This window comes from Symphalangus syndactylus, chromosome 7, assembly GCF_028878055.3.
Source record: "Symphalangus syndactylus isolate Jambi chromosome 7, NHGRI_mSymSyn1-v2.1_pri, whole genome shotgun sequence".
In the NCBI taxonomy this organism is placed as follows: Eukaryota; Metazoa; Chordata; class Mammalia; order Primates; family Hylobatidae; genus Symphalangus; species Symphalangus syndactylus.
In genome coordinates, this window is record NC_072429.2 from 142,665,786 (window position 1) to 142,680,219 (window position 14,434).

At 50.1% G+C, this 14,434-nt stretch overlaps 1 protein-coding gene across 1 annotated transcript; it reads right to left on the reverse strand.

Annotated features, from left to right (window-relative positions):
• Positions 1-9,438: 9,438 nt before the first annotated feature.
• On the reverse strand, positions 9,439-14,374 carry LOC134737268 (uncharacterized). Its single transcript, XM_063643711.1, has 2 exons — positions 13,966-14,374; positions 9,439-9,996 (listed from the first exon to the last, which is right to left on the reverse strand). Exons 1-2 carry the CDS (start codon positions 14,275-14,277, stop codon positions 9,532-9,534), a joined length of 777 nt encoding a protein of 258 aa, XP_063499781.1. The 5' UTR covers positions 14,278-14,374; the 3' UTR covers positions 9,439-9,531.
• Positions 14,375-14,434: the final 60 nt, after the last annotated feature.

The following is a 14,434-nucleotide window of genomic DNA, read 5'->3' on the forward strand; positions in this document are numbered from 1 at the left end:
GTAATAAATAGTACCCTTTCTGAGTTCTGTGAGTCCTTGTAGTGAAGCATTGAAACTGAGGGTGGTTTTGGGGAGCCCCCAGTGGTCCCTTCTCACTTGGCATGAGGGCCTAAACATGAAGGCCCAGTAATTGGTCCCATTACCCTACCTCATGTCCCCTGCCTTCTTCAGCTGAGCCTACCCCAAGTACACAGCCCTGTGCCATCGGACATGACAGGCACTTCCCCTCAGGGTCTCTGCCCTGATTATACCTTTGCCCAGAATGCCCTTCCCAAACATCCTCTGAGGTCACTTCCTGAGAGGCCTGTCCTGGCCACGAATCCTGACATCACAGTCCCCACCCCCTTTCCCCTGCTTGACTTGACTTTTCCTGGGGCATTCACCCCACCTGACTTGCATCTGGGTTTTTCTCATCTCTCTTCTTCACTGTCTGTGTCCCTGTTGCAATTCGAGCTCCCACAGGGCAGGAGTGTCTGCTTTTTGTCCCTGCTCTTTCTCTGGTGCGAGGACGGTACCTGGCCCTGGCACACAGCAGGCCCTCAGCAAACACTTGTTGAATGGATCTGTGGGTGGCCAGGGGTGCGTTTTGGCGGGTGTGGTCCAGAGAAGCCCCTAAGGAGGTAACGCTTGAGCAGAAGAATCTCAATGAATTTCCTCCCCTTTCTCCACCCCCATAACCAGACACACATGTTCTGTGGTAGGTCACATAGCGTCCCCCAAAAGTCTACATCCTGATCCCCAGTACCTAGGAGCACAGCCTTATTTGGAAAAAAAAAAGGTCTTTGCAGATGTAAATAAGTTTAGGATCTTGAGACGCTGGGGTGGGTCCTAAATCCAATGTTTGATGTCCTTATTAGAGAAAGAAAAAGGATACTTGGGGTGCAGAGAAATATGGTACACAGTCACATGAACATGGAGGCCAGTATTGGAGGGATGTAACCACAGGTCAAGGCGTGCCTGGGACTGTGGGCAGCAAGCCACCCGGGCACCAAGGCAAGAGACTGAGGACACGAGCTGTTCCAGTATAATAAAATATAAAACAAGAATAGTTATACCAGATATAGATCTTAGATATGATTATATATGAATATCATTAATCATTAGTTGGTAGCAATTACTCTTTATTCCAATATTATAATAATCCTCGCTCCACAATCATAACCTAGGAAAAACCAGGCCATACAGAGATAGGAGCTGAGGGAACATAGTGAGGAGTGACCAGGAGACAAGAGTGCGAGCCTTCTGTTATGCCCAGACAGGGCCACCAGAGGGCTCCTTGGTCTAGCGGTGACGCCAGCGTCTGGGAAGATGCCCGTTGCCAGGCGGACCGTGGTCTAGCGGTAGCAAAAGGTGTCAAGAAACAACACCCGCTACGTAGCAGACCGGGAAAGGGAGTCTCCCTTTCCCTGGGGGAGTTTAGAGAAGACTCTGCTCCTCCACCTCTTGTGGAGGGTCTGACACCGGTCAGGCTTTCCCACAGTTATCCGGAGGCCTAACCGCCTCCCTGTGATGCTGTGCTTCAGTGGTCACACTCCTAGTCCACCTTCATGTTCCATCTTGTACACCTGGCTCTGCCTTTTAGATAGCAGTAGTAAATTAGTGAAAGTACTAAAAGTCTCTGATAAGCAGAAATAATGGTGTAAGCTGTCTTTCTCTTTGTCTTCTCTCTCTCTCTGCGTCAGCTGCCAGGCAGGGAAGGGCCCCCTGTCCAGTAGACACGTGACCCATGTGGCCTTACCTATGATTGGAGATGGCTCACTCTCCTTATCCTGCCCCTTTGTCTTGTATCCAATAAATATCAGTGCAGCCTGGCATTCGGGGCCACTACCGGTCTCCGCGCATTGGTGGTAGTGGTCCCCCAGGCCCAGCTGCCTTTTCTTTTATCTGTCTTTTTTTTTTTTTTTTTTTTTTTTTTTTTTGAGACGGGGTCTTACTCTGTCGCCCAGGCTGGAGTGCAGTGGCGCAGTCTCGGCTCACTGCAAGCTCTGCCTCCCGGGTTCATGCCATTCTCCTGCCTCAGCCTCTCCGAGTAGCTGGGACTACAGGCGCCCGCCGCCACGCCCGGCTAATTTTTTGTATTTTTAGTAGAGACGGGGTTTCACCGTGGTCTCGATCTCCTGACCTCGTGATCCGCCCGCCTCGGCCTCCCAAAGTGCTGGGATTACAAGCGTGAGCCACCGCGCCCGGCCTATCTCTTTGTCTTGTGTCTTTATTTCTACACTCTCTCATCTCCGCACACAGGGAGAGACCCACCGACCCTGTGGGGCTGGAGCCTACATGGGACTGCCAGGGCCATGAGTGGTGAGGAGAGAGCCCTGGGATGGATTCTCCCTCGGAGCCTCCAGAAGCAATCAGCCCTGCCGATACCTTGATTTTGCACTTCCAGCCTCCAGCACAGTGAGCGAATCTGTTTTGGCTGTTTTAAGCCACTCCTCCATCTCTGGTGCTGCTCCAGCAGCCCCAGGGGAGTAGCACGTGCTCTGGGCATGACCCCCACCGTAAGAACAGTAACACGACAACAGCTACATGTTCGCATGCAGGGATGCTTCCTGGCATTTATTCCCATGACTCCACAGAGTGGGTCGGACCGCTGCCCACCCATGCACAGAAGCGGTGGCTGCTGCGGCACGCCCTCCCTGGCCTCACTCAGGCTGTGCCCCAGGGCAGGGGCCCACCCTCCCTCACTCAGGCTGTGCCCCAGGGCAGGGGCCCACCCTCCCTTCTGCTCTGCCTCTGAGCTTCTCCACCCCTTGATCCTGCCAGGCCATTTCAATTTATTGGAAGTTCTCTAGGGCTGCTCTTGGCCATTGAGCCATCCACCCACCCTCTTAGCCTAATCTGTGAATCGGCTTTATTTTTTATTTTTTATTTTTTTAGAGACAGAGTCTCACTCTGTTACCCTGGAGTGCAGTGGTGCAATCACAGCTCACTGCAGCCTCAAATTCCTGGGCTCAAGGGATCCCCCCACCTCAGCCTCCTGAATAACTGGGACTATAGGCACATGCCCCTGCACCCAGCTATTTTTAAAAACTTTTTGCAGAGCCAGTCTTGCTATATTGCCCAAGCTCATCTTGAACTGCTGGGCTCCAGGGATCCTCCTGCCTCAGCCTCCTGAGTAGCTGGGAGTGCAGGCGCGAGCCGCTGCGCCTGGCCCCCTGTGCAATGCCTTGTGATGCCAACTGCAGGTTCGCTGCCCACGGCCTCCTCCTCTTCCACCTTGCAGATCTACTGGGGCTCCATGGTTGTCGCCTTAGAGTCTTCCCAAACCTCTCCCTCCTGTGAGGCATGCAGGTGAGCTGCTCTCTGAATTCCTGCAGGTTTCTTTCCCATTGGCAGGTGGACGATCCCCTGGCTGGCAGGGCTCAGGACTGCTGTCCTGGATGCCAGGAATCCTAGGGTGGGAGAAAGCCAGGGGGTCCCAACTCTGGGGGGTCAGAGGAGCACCAGAGGACCCCTCCCACTGTCTGTCTTGGTGACCCTGCCTCCTAGTCTCCCACCTCATGTGCAATCCCCTCCCAGGAGTGTGGACTGGACTGGGTGACTTGCTTCCAGCGCTAGAACACAGCAGAGGCACTCGGCTAGTGCCTCCCAGATTGGGCGGTGGAGACAGTGGCTTGCTGGCTTCCCAGCTTACTCCCAGCAAGCCTGTGAAGTGTACACACAGCCAGAAACAGCCGTTTCCAGACAGCAGCCATGAAGGCCTGTGGCAGCCAACAACCAGCTTGGAAGCTGGTATGTGCACATGCGTGTGTATGTGAAGTACTGATTAGGAATAATTATTTCCAAAAAGATTTCAGGAGGATAGTAATATATTTAGTCATAACTCAATCCTAAGGAATAGAGGCATCTATTCAGCATACAGATAAGGCAAAGTCCAAGTTGAAGATAATTGACACCTGTGGTGAGCTCTTCTCGTGTCAACAGCCCTCACTGGTGGGATCTTAGCATATGCACCAAATTGCTTTAAAGGACTATTTGCGTAACAGTGAGACCGCACAACAACTCACATCACTCACTCCTTTTTTGTTTAAGGGGTCTTTACCCACTCTTGCACATAGATTAGGATAATTGTAGAGCACTGAGATAAAATGCAAGGGCAGTAGTTTTCATGTAGTTTTTGAAATTAATTCGAGGATTGAAGGGAAAGCATGTAAACAGCTAACTATGTTTTGTTGAAGATTTACGGGAGCATTGTGACCTGAAAAGGAAGAGGAAGTTCCCGACCTCCTCGGAGCCTCGTTGGCACCCAGTTGTCATCCATCACCCCTTGATCGCAAGCCCTCCTCCTCTTTCCCCTGCCCTGAACTTGAAAAGGGCCTGAACCTCATACTGGCGTGAGATGGTTCCTGAGGACGCTCACTGGCATCTGCTGGGCTTGCTGCTCTCCAAAATGAAGTTGCCTTCTCGGCTTCAACCCCTTGTCTCGACTGATTGGCTGTCGTGCAGCAGCAGCACAAGTTTGGACTTGTTAACCTTTGGACATTTTTAGTTACTTACGAAACTTGCTGGCCGGGCACAGTGGCTCATGCCTGTAATCCCAGCACTTTGGAAGGCTGAGGCAGGCAGATCACCTGAGGTCAGGAGTTCAAGACCAACCTGGCCAACATGGTAAAACCCTGTCTCTACTAAAAATACAAAAATGAGGCCGGGCGCGGTGGCTCACGCTTGTAATCCCAGCACTTTGGGAGGCCGAGGCGGGCGGATCACGAGGTCAGGAGATCGAGACCACGGTGAAACCCCGTCTCTACTAAAAATACAAAAAAACTAGCCGGGCGTGGTGGCGGGCGCCTGTAGTCCCAGCTACTCGGAGAGGCTGAGGCAGGAGAATGGCGTGAACCCAGGAGGCGGAGCTTGCAGTGAGCCAAGACTGAGCCACTGCACTCCAGCCTGGGCGACAGAGCGAGACTCCGTCTCAAAAAAAAAAAAAAAAAAAAAAAAAAAATACAAAAATGAGCCGAGTGTGGTGGCACGTGCCTGTAATCCTAGCTACTCAGGAGGCTGAAGCAGGAGAATCACTAGAACCTGGGAGGCGGAGGTTGCACTCAGCTGAGATTGTGCTGATGTACTCCAGCCTGGGCAACAGAGCAAGACTCCATCTCAAAAAAAAAAAAAAAAAAAAAAAAAGAAGAATTGCATTTTGTCAGAAAAGCAGCACCAACAAGTAAATACAAAGTTATCTGACAGGTAATCCTTTTAACGGCCCAACATTCCTCACCCTCTCTTCTCTCTGCACCTGTGATATTGTACAGCAGAAGGAAAGACCCTTCTGCAACTGACCCGACCCTACACATGAGCCTCATCATAGACCAGGAGGGACAAAAGCTAGGTTTGATTCTGTTCATTGCAGTAATTAAATCAGGCCCTGTCAGGTGAAGCTCAGCATCTCCAAGCTGAGGGTCGCGCCTCTCAGAGGGCTCAGTCTTCCACAACATGCTCCCTTTCCAGGGCTGGTGTCTGGACATGTTGGGAGGGGCTCTTATGACCTTGGGGCTGGGGAAGAGTCTGGCTTTTTGGCTCTCTGTGGAACCTCCTCTGGTCTTGCTTTGTTGCTACTTTTGGGAGATCAGTTGTTAGTCTACCTCGTGTTCACAGGCAATCTGACTTTTCTTTCTGGCTGCCTTTCAGATCTTCTCTTAGCCTTTGGATGCCTGCAGTATCACTAAGCTATAGATAGGGGGCCGGACGCAGTGGCTCACGCCTGTAATCCCAGCACTTTGGGAGGCCAAGGTGGGCGGATCACGAGGCCAGGACATTGAGACCATCCTGGCTAACACGGTGAAACCCCGTCTCTACTAAAAATACAAAAAATTAGCTGGGCGTGGTGGCAGGCGCCTGTAGTCCCAGCTACTCGGGGGCTGAGGAAGGAGAATGGCATGAACCTGGCAGGCAGAGCTTGCACTGAGCCGAGATTGCACTGCTGCACTCCAGCCTGGGCGACAGAGCAAGACTCCATCTCAAAAAGAAAGAAAGAAAGAAAGAAAGAAAGGAAGAAAGAAAGAAAGAAAGAAAGGAAGGAAGGAAGGAAGGAAGGAAGGAAGGAAGGAAGGAAGGAAGGAAGGAAGGAAGAAGGATAGGGATTGGGGACACTAATTTGGACATTAATGTCTTTGATCTGGAAAATTCTAAACCTTTATCCTTTCCCATGTTTCCTCTGCCCCATTCTCTATCTTCTGACCTTCAAGGACTCCATTTGATGTATGTTGGACCATCTTACTGTTCTCTTTGCACCTTAGCTTCTCTCCTGCTCTTCCCAGCTTTTATCTCCATGTGCTATATTCTCCAAAATTCCTTCTACTCTGTCTTCCATTTCACCGACTCCCTCAGTGATTTGTCTGACATGCTGGTTAAATCTGCCCATTGAATTCTTTTTTTTTTTTTTTTTTTTTGAGACAGAGTCTCACTCTGTCACCCAGGCTGGAGTGCAGTGGCGCGATCTCGGCTCACTGCAAGCTCCGCCTCCCAGGTTCACGCCATTCTCCTGCCTCAGCCTCTCCAAGTAGCTGGGACTACAGGCGCCTGCCACCACGCCCGGCTAATTTTTTTTTTTTTGTATTTTTAGTAGAGACGGGGTTTCACCATGGTCTCAATCTCCTGACCTCGTGATCTGCCTGCCTCGGCCTCCCAAAGTGCTGGGATTACAAGCGTGAGCCACCGCGCCTGGCCTGAATTCTTAACTTTAGTTATTGCTGTTTACAGTTGACCAGGGCTATTTTGTGGTCTTTGTGGGTTTGTTCTGTCATTTCTGTGGGTTCTCACTCATGGAGTCTTCATTCTTGATGTGCTCTGGTTTCTTCACTTGTGTGCAGACCATTTTGAGAAGTATTTATAGGAATAAGCTGAAGGCACCACATGATGCATCCTCTTCCAGAGAATTTTGTCCACTTGTGATAAGGTCTGGGTGTTGCTGGTCTGGAGCTGCCTTATCCCAAACTCAAGGCTTTAAGATCTTCAGACCACCCTAGTAGGCAGAAGTCTGTGCAAGGGCTGGTTGACCCTTAGGTTGTGACCCCTCAGGAGCTTCTGTAAAGTAGGAGGGTCTTTTGAGTTTTTCACCTTTGGTGGATCCTGGTTGGTCTGATGTCCCAGAAGCACCAGCTCCCTCTCCGTCTGGATTGTAGAGCTGTGTCCACAGGCCACTGTGGTTGAAGTTGGGGCAGATGTGAGTCCCCATCAGTGCCCTGGGCTGGGCACAGCTTAGTGTGCATTCTGACTCTAAGTTGTTGCCCCGGTGTGGGCTGTTGCCCACATGTCTGCTGTGAGGCCACCTGTCCTCACTGTGGGCCCCACAGCATAGATGTAAGCTCAACCTCAGCCTCTGCATTACCTGGGAAGCACGAGGGTGTCACCACACTCTGATGGTGCTACTCCGCTCTCTCAACCACAGGAGCGCCCGCTGTCAGCACTGGAGTGCCCTGCCCTTGGTGCTCGCCCACTTGTAAGGATGTCTTGTTTTTTGAGATGGAGTCTCACTCTGTTGCCCAGGCTGGAGTACAGTGGCGCGATCTCTGCTCACTGCAACCTCCACCTCCTGGGTTCACGCCATTCTCCTGCCTCAGCCTCCCGAGTAGCTGGGACTACAGGCGCCCGCCACCACGCCTGGCTAATTTTTTGTATTTTTAGTAGAGACAGGGTTTCACCATGTTAGCCAGGATGGTCTCGATCTCCTGACCTCATGATCCACCCGCCTCGGCCTCCCAAAGTGCTGGGATTACAGGCGTGAGCCACCGTGCCTGACCAGGATGTCTTTTTACTTATTTATTTATTTTTTGAGATGGAGTTTTGCTGTTGTTGCCCAGGCTGGAATGCAGTGGTGCGATCTCGGTTCACTGCAACCTGTGCCTCCGCATTCAAGTGATTCTCCTGCCTCAGCCTCTTGAGTAGCTGGGATTACAGGTGCCTGCCACTACCCCTGGCTAATTTTTTTTTTTTTTTTTTTTTAGTAGAGACAGGGTTTCACCATGTTGGACGTTAGGCTGGTCTCAAACTCCTGAGCTCAAGTGATCTACCCGCCTCGGCCTCCCAAAGTGCTGCGATTGCAGATGTGAGCCACCACACCTGGCCTGTCCAGATGTCTTTGAAACAACCCCCACCAGCACTGGAGGGAGTCAAAGGAAGACAAGCCAGGCATCTGACCTCCTCCATCTCTGCCTTTCCTTCTCACTGTCTCCAGGGTAATCCAGCACCACCCCCATCACAAACCCCATCGCCAACCCCATGGCCAGCCTCATCGCGGACCCCATTGTGCATCACCAACCGCATCACTAACCCATCATGAACGCCATCACCAGTCCTATCACAAACACCATCTCGAACCTCATCACCAGCCCCTTTGCGAACCCCATCACGAACTGCATCACAAACCTGTCTTCCAAGCCTATTGTCTTGCTGCAAAGTCTACTTTGAATATAAATCAGGACATACGCCAGGTGTCCCGGCTCATGTCTGTAATTCTGGCACTTTGGGAGGCCGACGCAGTGGATTGCTTGAGCTCAGGAGTTCAAGAGCAGCCTAGGCAACATGGCGAAACTCCATCTCTACAAATTCTGCTGGGCATTTGTCTTTGACTTTCTAGTCCTTAAAAAAAAAAAAATCAGCTGGGCATGGTGGCACACACCTGTAGTCCCAGCTACTTGGGAGGCTAAGGTGGGAGGATCGCTTGAGCCCAGGAGTTCGAGGCTGTAGTGAGCTGTTGTACCACTGCCCTCCAGCCTGCGTGACAGAGCGAGACCCTGTCTCAAAAAAGAAAAAAAAAAAAAAAAGAAAAATGTGAATCTGAATATTAACTCGTCTTTTTCTTTTGGGATTCTTTCCATAACAATCCTAATTTTCTTGCCACTAGAAGGATGACTTGGGCTGATTGGGGAGAAAATCTCTTTTTCGAATAGGAAGAAAAAAGCCACACGAATGTTAAAAATAACAAAAACAACAGCGGGCTACTCCTTTCTGTCATTCTTGTGGGTGTCTTTCAAACACTTCCAGGATTTGAATTTTATTTGTACTCACAACTGCTGAGCGAGTTAGGTGTTATTATGATGACTTTTTTTTTTTTTTGAGACAGAGTCTCGCTCTGTTGCCCAGTCTGGAGTGCAGTGGTGCGATCTTGGCTCACTGCAAGCTCCGCCTCCCGGGTTCAAGCGATTCTCCTGCCTCAGCCTCCTGAGTAGCTGGGATTACAGGTGCCTACCGCACCCAGCAAATTTTTGTATTTTTAGTAGAGACAGGGTTTCACCATGTTGGTCACGTTGGTCTCGAACTCCTGACCTCGTGATCCGCCCGCCTCTGCCTCCCAAAGTGCTGGGATTACAGGCCTGAGCCACCACGCCCAGCCATGATGACCATTTTACAAAAAGGGAAACTGAGGCACTGAGACATGAAGTCACTTTCGGAAGAGCCCACAGTTATGAAAGAGCAGTGGTGGCACCGAGGGCAGGGGTTCAATCCCGGGCTTGCCATCTGGACCTTTATAGGAGCATCCTTTGTACTTAGAGACTGGAGAGAAATTTTGTCAAAAGATCCCAGGAGTCTCCAAATCTACCCTGGTTCTAAACGTGAGGCGAAAGTTCCTGGAGCGTGGTGACTGAGGGATTCCCCTGGAGCGTGTCTGCCTCCTGTCACCACCTGCCCCAGAGAGTGCCACGTGCGAGTCCGGCTGGAAGGCCCCTGCGTCCTGCTGCCCTGCAGCACATGCTGCTCAGCGCTCCAGCCTCCTGCGCCCAGGCCACCTCCCAGTCTCCAGCCGGCTGCTGTCCATCCAGATGCCACTCCAGTGCAGCCAGTGGAGCAGGGCCAGGAGTGTATGTGGCCTGGCCATCCCCTTCCCCAGGGCTCTGAGAAAGGCTTCTCCTCCAGCAGTGGTTCTATCCGGGGGGCACAGGGCAGCAGTGACCAGCACAAGCTTGCGGGGCGAGGACACAGCTTGGAGTTGGGCGCTCGTGAGTTCCCACCCTTGCCTTGAGGACCTGGGCTTGTTACACCCCCAGGACTCCGGTTCTTCACCTGTAAAATCAGAAGAGCACTTCTGGAAACTTCTGGGCTGGCAGAGATGGAGCACAGCCACTACAGCTCCTCTCTCCCTTTAGACAGAATATAAAAAGCGACTCCTGGAGGACTGTGAAACGCTAACAGTAGCAGCTGGCTGGGGAGGAAACTCAAAACTTACCAACAACTGGCATGGAGGTTTACTGTTTTGTTTTGTTTTCCCCAGCTATATGTGCGGCTTTGATCTGAGGACGGGGGTGTCTCACAACTGTGCTGTGGGTGCAGAGACCGACAACCCCCATACAAACCCGCCTTTCCCTCTGCAAACAGAGTGCATAGGAGAAACCCCCACTTCCCTCTCCTTTCTCTCCTAACCCTGTCCCAGTCTGCTCTTTGGTGGCATCATGGACCCCTGAGATCCTGCACGAGATTCTACCTGTATCGACAGAGGAGCTGGGCACAGGGCTCTGTGGTCCACAGCGTGTGTGTGCAAGGTCCCTCTCTTACTTTCCCTGTCTTTTCTCTTGCTGTGTTGCCCTGAGCAGGGCCCAAGTCGCGTGAAATGGATGACAGCACAAGGAACTAAGACTCTGAGAAAAACCCTGGCTTTCTAAATGGAGGACTCCTAGGAGCCTGAGTGTATGGGAACCCCACAGAGCAGAGACCTGGAGGAGGGGCCTCCACGCTGAGCGTGAAACAACACAAGCTCGGTGCTCGCCTGAGCTGAGCAGCACGTGTGGGGAACATGCCGCACAGCAAAAGCCTTGAGAATGGAGCCAACACGGATCCACTGCACACAGAGGCTGGGATGCGGCTTGTGGCCTGACCCAGCCGGGATGAGTGCCCGCCAAAGTGAAAACGCCAACGTTCTCAAGCGTGTTCTCGCAGGGCTCGGAGCCTCGCATCTGATTATTTAAAATATCCAGGATACAACCCCAAATTACCCAACATGCCCAGGACTGGAAATTGGATCCAGTCTCAGGGGAAAAGACAAACAGTTGCTGGCAGAACCCCAGGACTCAGATGCTGGAGGGACCAGGAAAAGATTTCACAGCAGCAATTCCAGCCCGATGCTCCCCGAGGCAAGAGTGGACACCCCAAGAATGAGTGAAAAGACAGACGTTCTCAGCACGTGGAAATGGTAGAAGTGAAAAACATATTACCTGAAGTAAAAAATCACCTGAAGTAAAAAAGCTGGCCAGGCACAGTGGATCATGCCTGTAATCTCAGCACTTTGGGAGGCCGAGGCGGGCAGATCACTTGAGTCTAGGCGTTTGAGACCAGCCTGGGCAACATGGAGAAACCCTGTCTCTACTAAAAATACAAAAATTAGCCAGGCATGGTGGCGCACACCTGTAGTCTCAGCTATTCAGGAGGCTGAGGCATGAGAATCACTTGAACCCGGGAGGTGGACTCTGCAGTGAGCTGAGATCACACCCCACTGCACTCCAACCTGGGCAACAGAGTGAGACTCCGCCTCAAAGTGAAAAAAAAAAAAAGGCTCACTGAGTGTCTCAATAGCAAAAGGGGGATTACAGAGGAAGGAGTCAGTAAACTTGGAAAGAGATCAATAGAAATTATCTAATCTGAAAAACAGGAGAAAAAATTTTTTTAAAAAAATGAACAAAGCTTCAGAGAGCTGTGAAACAATATCAAAACATCTATCATTTTTGTATTTGAAGTCCCAGAAGGGGAATGGAAAGATATTGGTACATAAAACATTTATTTTGAAGAAATAATGGCAGAAAAGTTCTCCAATTTAGTTAAAGATATAAACTCATGAAAATCAAAAAGTTTGGCCAACTCCAGATGGGATAAACTCAAATCAAATATTTTATGTATTTATATGTGTAAAATTCCTCACCAGCAGACTTTTATTTACTTTTTTTGAGATGGACACTCACTCTGTTACTCAGGCTGGAGTGCAATGGTGCAATCTCAGCTCACTGCAACCTCCACCTCTTGGGTTCAAGTGATTCTCCTACCTCAGCCTCCCGTGATTATAGGCAACACCACGCCTAGCTAATTTTTGTATTTTTAGTAGAGACAGGGTTTTACCATGTTGGCCATGCTGGTCTTGAACTCCTGACCTCAAGTGATCTGCCCGCCTTGGCCTCCCAAAGTGCTTCACCTGCCGACTTTAAAAGAAAATACTAAAGAAAGGTATTTAGCCTGAAGGGAATGATACCAGAGGGAACCTGGAACTTCAGGAATGCAGAAACAGCAATGGAAATGGTATATATTTAGAGAACCATAATATGCTGTTTTCACTTTTTAAATCATTAAAAATATCTGGTAGCTCACGCCTGTAGTCCTAGCACTTTGGGAGGCCGAGGTGGGTGGATCACGAGGTCAGGAGATCGAGACCATCCTGGCTAACATGGTGAAACCCCGTGTCTACTAAAAATACAAAAAATTAGCCAGGCGTGGTGGCGGGTGCCTGTAGTCCCAGCTACTTGGGAGGCTGAGGCAGGAGAATGGCGTGAACCCAGGAAGCAGAGCTTGCGGTGAGCCGAGATCGTGCCACTGCACTCCAGCCTGGGTGACAGAGCGAGACTCCATTTCAAAAAAATATATCTATACATCTATATCTATATCTATCTATCTGTATCTAATCTATATATCTATATCTCTATCTATATATCTAATCTATATATCTATATCTCTCTATATATATCTATTACTGTTGAGGCTGGGTGCGGTGGCTCACGCCTATAATCCTAGCACTTTGGGAGGCCAAGGTGGGCAGATTGCTTGAGCTCAGGAGTTTGAGACCAGCCTGGGAAACATGATGAAACTCCATTGAGTAGAGACTAAAATACAAAAAAGCCGGGCATGGTGGTGCACACCTGTAGTCCTAGATGCTTGGCAAGCTAAGGCACGAAAATCGCTTGAACCTGGGAGGGAGGCGGAGGTTGCAGTGAGCCAAGATTGCACCACTGCACTCCAGCCTGGGCGTCAGAGCAAGACTCTATCTCCAAAAAGAAAAAAAAAAAAAAACTATACTGTTGAAAACAAAATTGCCACATTACCTGGTAGGATTTTCAATGCATGTAGATGTGATAACATGACAAAGATAGAATGGGTGGTGGGAGATGTAGAGAAAGAGACCACACCTCACATGAAGTGGCAGAGCAGAGACTCTAAGAAGACTGTCAAAAATCCTAAGTATGCTGTCATCTCCAGGGTGACCAATAAAAAATTAGAAAACGATAGCCCAAAGCCAATAAATTTAAATGGAACACTAAAAAATATGCCAATAATCCAAAAGAAGGTAGCTAAGAGAGGGGAAACGAACAAAAAACAGAGGAGGGAAAGAAAACAAAGAATAAGTCCAAACACATAAATAATTACATAAAATGTAATGGTATAAATGTACCAATTCAAACATAGAAACTGTGAAATTGGATAAAGATAACCCCACCCACTAATATGCTGCCTAAGGAGGCTCACTTCAAATATGACAATGACAAGGTAAAGGTAAAAGGATAGAAAAACGCGGGTCCCATCACCACTAATCAGGCATGCTAATTCCTGCTTCAGCATTGCTGTAAAGTTCACAGTGAGAACTTTTGCAACACAGGCATCGGGCACACACGCAGGACTTCCTCAAGAACAATAGGAAGAATGTGGTTGAAAGCACCCTGCTGATGCCTTTCATCCACTTGTTTTTGAAGGTTCTCCCTGTCTCCCTTTTCAAGGCTAGTGCCCTGACTGCATCCCCCATCCTGGCCTTCATCATTGGTTGTATGTGGTCTTATTCAGACAGCTATAAAACCTGGATCAGAGCTATTACGTGGATTGTGCTGAGTGCCTACTTTGACGTCTGTGAATGTTAGCACATGTGAACCTCACTACCGTTTCTATTTCCTTGTGGCCCCCTGTCCCCTCAGGCCCACCTCCAGACGGGCCAGATGCTCCTGCAAAGGCCACACAGACCCTAGCAGGGATTTTCTAGAGCCTGGGAGGCACATTTTGATGAGTTACCTTGGTGTCATTTCTGCCCTGAGGCCACTGGCTCTTCATCCAGAATGTCCAAGCCCCGTCCACTCTATCTGCCCTCGCTCCAGCCAGTCCAGCACAGGGAGTGTCCTCCACGGCATCCATGCCCAGCCTGCAGGCCCCTAGGAGGCCAGCCACACACAGCCACCAGGCAGAACACATGGATTTTTGCTGTGTTCTGCTACCATTGGAGACCAAGCAGCCCAGACGCCACAAGCAACCCATGTGTGGAGTGAATGAAGGAGGGACTAGCAAGGGCTTGTTCTTTGTCACCTGCTCCAGTTGCCACACTTCCATTAACAACGAAAGTTCTTGGTTCTCCCAGAAATCTTTGAGCAAGACTTAACTGCAACCTATGTGCATACGATTCTGAGATACGGCTCTAGGAATCCTGCATTTTGGATGGCTTGCTTCCCTTGTTTAATCCACTATCTCTATATTAAGGGTATAAAGA